Genomic DNA, 6,687 nt, shown 5'->3' on the forward strand with positions numbered 1-6,687 from the left:
AGTCATGTATATGATGACGGGAAAAACTCCTTATAAAAAAGGACATCCCTGTTTTGACACTACCGGAACGTGCCATGCATGTTTGCATGCAGTAATAATATAAGTCAATGTACTGACTGTCCATTGCAATCACAGTGCAACATTCATGCTGCAATTGCCGAGTTACTGTACGTACGGGCTAATCAAAGAAATTTTCCATTTGGGGACGGATCCAAGAATCTGGGTTGGGGGGGCATGGTATACGAGGGGGGCAATAATACACTGGATGTGGTTTACAAAATCTTTTGGGTCTTTCTTGAGTAAATTTTGAAGAGGGTTTTCAGACCAAAAACAATTTTCCGCTTATCCCCATAACGTAAGTCAGAAGGATAATGTACTTTAAGCTCGCTTCTTTGGAGTGCCATATTTATAGCTGTTTTCGTTTTATTTACGCACAATACAAAATAACTCAAATCTATAAATTTCATTCCAAGAAAGTGATTTTGAAGAAGCCTGGATAGAGTTTAATTAAGCTTATAGAAACTAACTATTAGGTACCAAGTATTATAGGTTCACAAGTCTTGAGAAAAATCATTGAACTATTTAAGCAATGGCAAATGGAGCCTTTAGTAGTCCAGTTTTTTTATACAACTTATGGAATGCCACCTTCTTATTATCAAGTCCATGATCGACATTACCTCCCAATCTCCCATATAACTTTAGCTTTTTGCCTCTATGACAGCGAGTCAGCTATACAGACACGTAAGGAGGCATACAGCTACAGAAACATACTATACACTTCAAAATCCAAGTTGTACGCTCTCGGTCTGTCAGATCTTTGCTGAGGTGGCAATCAAAACAAATGGCCATCGCTCCCCCTTAATCACTAGTTGTGAGTTGTGACCCTCTTCCAAGAAGTCAAGTTGTTTAGACCACTGGCCACCGTTGTTGAACCTTCGTTTGGGTGCTTGCCATCCATGCATCTCTATTTAAAAGCTGTTGATGAGAACCTCGAAACAGAAAATAATAGAAGAAGGAGAGCTTAGGGGAGGGAGATAGAAAAGAATTGAAATAGAAAACCAGTAATAGAATGGCACATACCATGCTCCCACCTCTAAGCCCACTAGCACAATACATCAACAATCCTGTCCTCACTTTCTACGTTCTTGGTGTTTGTGAGCTAGAAATCCCGTTTGAAAAACCTCAAACTGTTCAATTCCTTGAAGATGGCTTTATTCCCATTAGTAAACGTTTCTCATCAGCTATAGTTATTGATGAGAAAGGAGTCCAAAGATGGAAAAAAGTCCACTGCAAGACAGAAGATCATGTTATAGTTCCAAGTTTCCCATCCGGTTTAACTCCGGAGGAATATGATGCAAAACTTGAAGATTACATATCTGACATATACATGGAACAACTTCCCGAGGGTCGCCCTCCATGGGAAGTGCATTTGTTTAATTACCCAACATCTAATGCAGCTGGAACAATAGTGTTCAAGCTGAACCATGCACTCGGTGATGGTTATTCAATCATGGGCGCATTACTTACTTTGTTCAAAAGAGCAGATGATCCTTCTCTTCCTCTTAAATTTCCTACAGCAGCTTCAAGACTGCCTGGACTAGCTTCCTCCAGTTACTCTAAAGTTTCTAACGTTGTGTATAGGTGCATCAACACTTTTACTGATTTTACTAGGGGTATACTTGGTACATATATGGAAGACGATGACACTGTTCTTCGATCAAAGACGCCGATGGTGGAGTACGCGCCTGTGAATGTTTCATCCGTAACCTTTTCCCTTGATCAAATTCGGGAAGTTAAATCAAAGATTGGAGCTGTAAGTCCTAGAACTCTCTTGAATTTTGAGCTATTTCAAAATATAACTACATCTTTTCTGTTATACTTGGTATCTATAGAGTGGGGCACAATTCCATGGCAACTACTTGGAACAGAGCACATATGTCAAAGTGTTTTCCATACTTCCATGAAACGAGCTCTCTCGTCCATAGAAACTATTGCAGTATATGGAGTGAAAGCGGGCAATGAAATATTAAATGGAACAAAACGAAGATAAATAAATGATTCGCAATTTCGACAAAATATCATCTATGCTAAATAGTTCTGTGCTGCTAGATTTTCGACTTGCTAAGTCATTTTTGTTGAGTTTTCATGTTGTAACGGAGTTAATGCAATATATTTAGACTAATCAATTTCTTACATTTTGAGCAGACAGTGAACGATGTTACCACTGGGCTAATAGCCTATGCTCTGCAATTGTACATGAAAAGGAAAGGGCAGGCTTCAGGTGAAACACGTACCACTGCACTAATTGTTATGAACTTAAGGATGTATAGAGGCTTCAAAAATCTTGAAGAAATGCTAAAAGCAAATATATGGGGCAATCACTTTGGATTTTTAACCGTAAATCTCCCCTCATTTAACGATGTCGATAAGGCTGATCCCATAGAGTACATCGCCAAATCGAAGAGCGAAGTGAAACGAAGGATGAACTCAATGTCTAGTTACTTCACTAGCAAATTACTGTACATATTGGGAAGCTTAAGAGGCCCAGAGGTCAGGGTTTGATCTTCACTTTTGTTAAATTGATAATTTTCATCTGATTGTCAAAATAACTCGAATAATTTTTTCTGTACACAGGCAGCAGCTGAGTACATACACTCAAATTTGAGGAACACAAGCATAATGATTTCAAATATGGCTGGTCCTGTTGAGAAAGCGTCGATGGCTGGACGCCCGCTTAAAAGCTTCTACTTCACTGTTCCTGGAGTACCTCAGGTATCACACACTCCTTTAATTTGATATTTTCTGAAAGCTTACAAACAAACAAACAAATAAATACATACATATGTAAATACTTGGTCTAAACTAATGTGTACTGCTGGTGATGCAGAGCCTTGTATTTACTATAGTAAGTTACATGGGAAAGCTAAGATTGGTGTCGGCGACGGAAAAGGGGTTTATTGATTCCCAACTGCTTAATTCTTGCTTAAAAGAAGCTTTTTCAAAGATTTATGTAGCTGTAGTTGGAGAGCATCCAGTGAAGTTTGGTTGAAGGTTTCCCCCTCCAGTTTCATTGTTGGGTGCCCTTCATTGTTCCTGCGCATGAACGGCACATAGATACTTCCATTATATTACCGCCAAAAACGAGGCCATATTGAATGTAAACCCATAATCTATAATTGTGGTTGGACTATAATTGTGTTCGTTGCAAGCTTGTTTAAAACAGACGCATGTTTTACCTTCCATTATCTACTGAAACAAAAAGAAGAAAAAAAAGTAGTATTGTAATCAATGGAATTATGTGTTCGAGTTCACTCTTGTCTTGAAGTTTCTTGGAGATGTATAGGCATTCTATTACTGTGTACAAAGTAGAAACATATTTCGCTATGTGCTATCCCAAGATAACCAAACTGAAATTAAATATGATTTCATTTATTGAGTTAAGACAAATATCTATCTAATAAAAAGGAATGGTGTGGGGACGCAGGGCCTCCATCCTGCGGCTCATATATCGTTTCGCAAGTTGTGACATGGAAAAATAAGCCACTCCCAAGGAGTATGCTTCCTTACGTCCAAAACACTCGGATCTACTAGATCTTGTTTCCTCATATCTTCCGTCCAAAACAAAACATCTATGCCCTATTCTTCCTGCCACCGTCACTCCCACATTTTTTAAGAGTTGATAAGAGATCCCCCCAATGGCAAAGCCATAATACGTTCCTCTTTCTAAGCTTTTTTCCGTTTAGATTCATTGATGCACCAATTGAGGTCGGGAGCACCAACCACCAATAGCATTTCAACCAAACCAGGTTTCTCGAGCAAAAGTAGCACTGCAGTCGGGAGCACCAACCACCAGTTGCATTTCAGAGCACCATCCACTAGTAGCATTTCAACCAAACCAGGTTTCCCGAGCAAAAGCAGCACCCTTAAATGGATTGTTCAATCACATGTGGATAGGGAAAAATGCTCCCTTCTGCCTTTACACTCAAACAAAGGGGTAATCAACCACCTTAGCCACTTATCACTCTATCGTCAAGGCAACCCTTTTCAGGCATGTGCTTCTGATTATAAGGGGGGTTTACACGATCTTCTAAAAACTCAAGATGTTGTTAGGGATAACGATACCAATCGATCCCCTACTAAGATAACTTGCAATATGAACACACTACTACTCCAGACAAATTCTAAATATCCACTACAACCAACTTAGTATGCCCAACTCTCTAAACAACTATTAACAACAAATAATAATGTAAAGAAGTAAAACATACCACAACACAAAGATATACCGTCGTTCGGCCAATGATGCCTACTTCCACAAGAGCGAATCCTTTTATAACGTGGGAAAGAAGATTACAATCACTCCTCTCAGTGTCTCCACCTTACTAGGTCACTCCTCTATCTTTACAGACTTTTCTCTCTATAAAGTTCTCTCTCTCAATCTTGATCTCTCTCAAAATTGGGTTTCTTTTTTGTGTCTTGTTAGCTTCTTGTCTCTCTTAGGTTTTGCCAAAAACCCAAACCTTATACTGCAAACTCGCGGTTATTCAGAAATAGAATTTTGTTGAAAATAGACTTGAGCGCGGGCGCGCCCTCAGGCGCGGGCGCGCCCTCAGCAAGGCCATTTATAGAGCGTGCACGCCCTCTTTGATTTTCACAGAAAAGTCCAGTAGACTTGTTTCGGAAAAAAGCAGAGAAAAAAAACTATCTTTTTTTTCTCCAAGGCTCCCTTGGGCAAGACCATTTCCGAGCTTCCGCTCGCTCAAACTTCTTCACACAAACACTATTGAATTCTCTCCCTCTTCCTCATGTGAGGGATAACTCCAACAATCTCCCCCTCTCGGACAGTGAGGGGGGATACTTCTATGCAATTTCCAAATCAACAGGAGGAGTGTGCTACCATTCCGGCGGTAGCACAACAAACATCAAACTTACCTTTCGGTAAGACTTTGGTCATCATATCCGACCCGTTCTTGTCGGTATAAATCTTCTCAATACACAAATTCTTGTCTTCGAGTACTTCTCTAATCCAATGATAACGCAGATGTATGTGCTTGGATTTAGAATGAAAACTCGAATTCTTGCTTAAATGGATGGTGCTCTGACTGTCATGTAGGATTACAAACTGTTTCTATTTTAGCCCTAGTTCATCAAAGAACCTCTTCATCCATAACATCTCTTTGCAACACTCAGTGGCTGCAATATACTCGACTTCTATAGTGGAGAGGGCAACTCACTTTTGCAACTTAGATTGCCAAGAAACTGCTCCCCTTGCAAAAGTAAACAGATAACCGGAGGTGGACTTCATCGAGTCAACATCACCTGCCATGTCTGCATTAGTGTTGCCTTCAAGTAAGGGCTTACTTCCACCAAAACACAAACACGCTTTGGAAGTGCCCTTGAGAAATCTCAATATCCACTTAACACCTTCCCAATGCTCCTTACCTGGATTTGACAGAAATCAACTTACAACACCAACATCGAAAGCAATATCCGGTCTTGTACACACCATTGCATACATTAAGCTGCCCACTGTGGATGCATAAAAAATCTTTTCCATCTGACTCTGCTCATGCTCACCCTTTGAACACATCTCTTTGGTCATGCGGAACTGGCCACTAAGTAGACAACTGACTGGCTTTGCTTGATCTATGTTGAATCTCTTCAATACCTTCTCAATATAGCTTTCTTGAGAAAGCCACAATTTCCCACTCTTTCTATCACAAGTGATCCGCATCCCAAGTATCTACTTTGCTTGACCCAAATCCTTCATCTCAAAGGACTTACTCAAGCCTTTCTTCAGCTTGGATATCTTGTTGATGTTCGGGCCAACCATCAACATATCATCCACATACAACAAGAGCACTATGAAATCCACATCTGGAAATTTCTGAACAAACACACAATGATCAGAAGCAGACTTCTTGTATCCTTGCTTTACTATAAAGGAATCAAACTTTATGTACCACTGTCTCGGTGCCTATTTCAACCCATACAAACTCTTTATCAGCTTGCATACTAGGTGCTCCTTGCCTTTGACCTCAAACCCCTCTGGCTGGTCCATGTAGACATCTTCTTCAAGGTTTCCATGAAGAAAAATTGTCTTGACATCTAGTTGCTCAACCTCTAGGTTCATACTTGCGGTCAGACCTAATACCACCCTGATAGAAGTCATCTTAACCACACGAGAGAAAATTTCATCAAAGTCAATACCTTTTCTTTGACCGAATCCCTTCACAACAAGGCAAGCTTTGTGCCTTGGGTGTGGATTATTCTCCTCATGCTTGACTTTGTAGATCCACTTATTCTTGAGAATATTTTTTCCTTTCGGTTTCTCAACTAACTCATAAGTGTGATTCTTATGCAAAGAATCCATCTTATTACGCATGACCTTTAACCATTTCTCTTTGTCTGTACCTTCAAGAGCCTCTTGATAGTACATAGGTTCTCTACCATCAGATAGTAAAACATACGTATGTGGTGGATACCTAGTTGAAGCTTATCTCTCTCTGTCGGACCTCTTTGCCCCATTTTCTTGTGCCTCAGGAGGATGCACTTCTGTTTTCTCAAGTGGTGGTTCATGCACTTCATCTACATCTTCTATATCAATAGGTTCTATCCCATCATGAGCAATAGGATCATCATCATGAGCTTCAAACCCATGGTTCTCTGCATTCTCAATGCCTTCTA

At 40.1% G+C, this 6,687-nt stretch overlaps 1 protein-coding gene across 1 annotated transcript; it reads left to right on the plus strand.

Moving 5' to 3' along the window:
- Positions 1-610: 610 nt before the first annotated feature.
- LOC147509681 (wax ester synthase/diacylglycerol acyltransferase 4-like) lies at positions 611-3,311 on the plus strand. The gene is made up of 4 exons (XM_086601931.1): positions 611-1,813; positions 2,206-2,550; positions 2,635-2,772; positions 2,888-3,311. The coding sequence occupies exons 1-4, from the start codon at positions 1,070-1,072 to the stop codon at positions 3,047-3,049; spliced, it is 1,389 nt and encodes a 462-aa protein (XP_086458057.1). The 5' UTR covers positions 611-1,069; the 3' UTR covers positions 3,050-3,311.
- Positions 3,312-6,687: the final 3,376 nt, after the last annotated feature.

Source organism: Coptis chinensis, chromosome 3, assembly GCF_015680905.1.
Source record: "Coptis chinensis isolate HL-2020 chromosome 3, ASM1568090v1, whole genome shotgun sequence".
Lineage (NCBI taxonomy): Eukaryota > Viridiplantae > Streptophyta > Magnoliopsida > Ranunculales > Ranunculaceae > Coptis > Coptis chinensis.

Excerpts from the sequence above, each read along its gene's own strand:
- LOC147509681 (XM_086601931.1), top strand. The coding sequence starts at position 1,070 with ATGGCACATACCATGCTCCCACCTCTAAGCCCACTAGCACAATACATC. Across the intron at positions 1,814-2,205 it reads TTAAATCAAAGATTGGAGCT|ACAGTGAACGATGTTACCAC; the intron begins GTAAGTCCTAGA and ends CATTTTGAGCAG. Across the intron at positions 2,773-2,887 it reads CTGTTCCTGGAGTACCTCAG|AGCCTTGTATTTACTATAGT; the intron begins GTATCACACACT and ends CTGGTGATGCAG.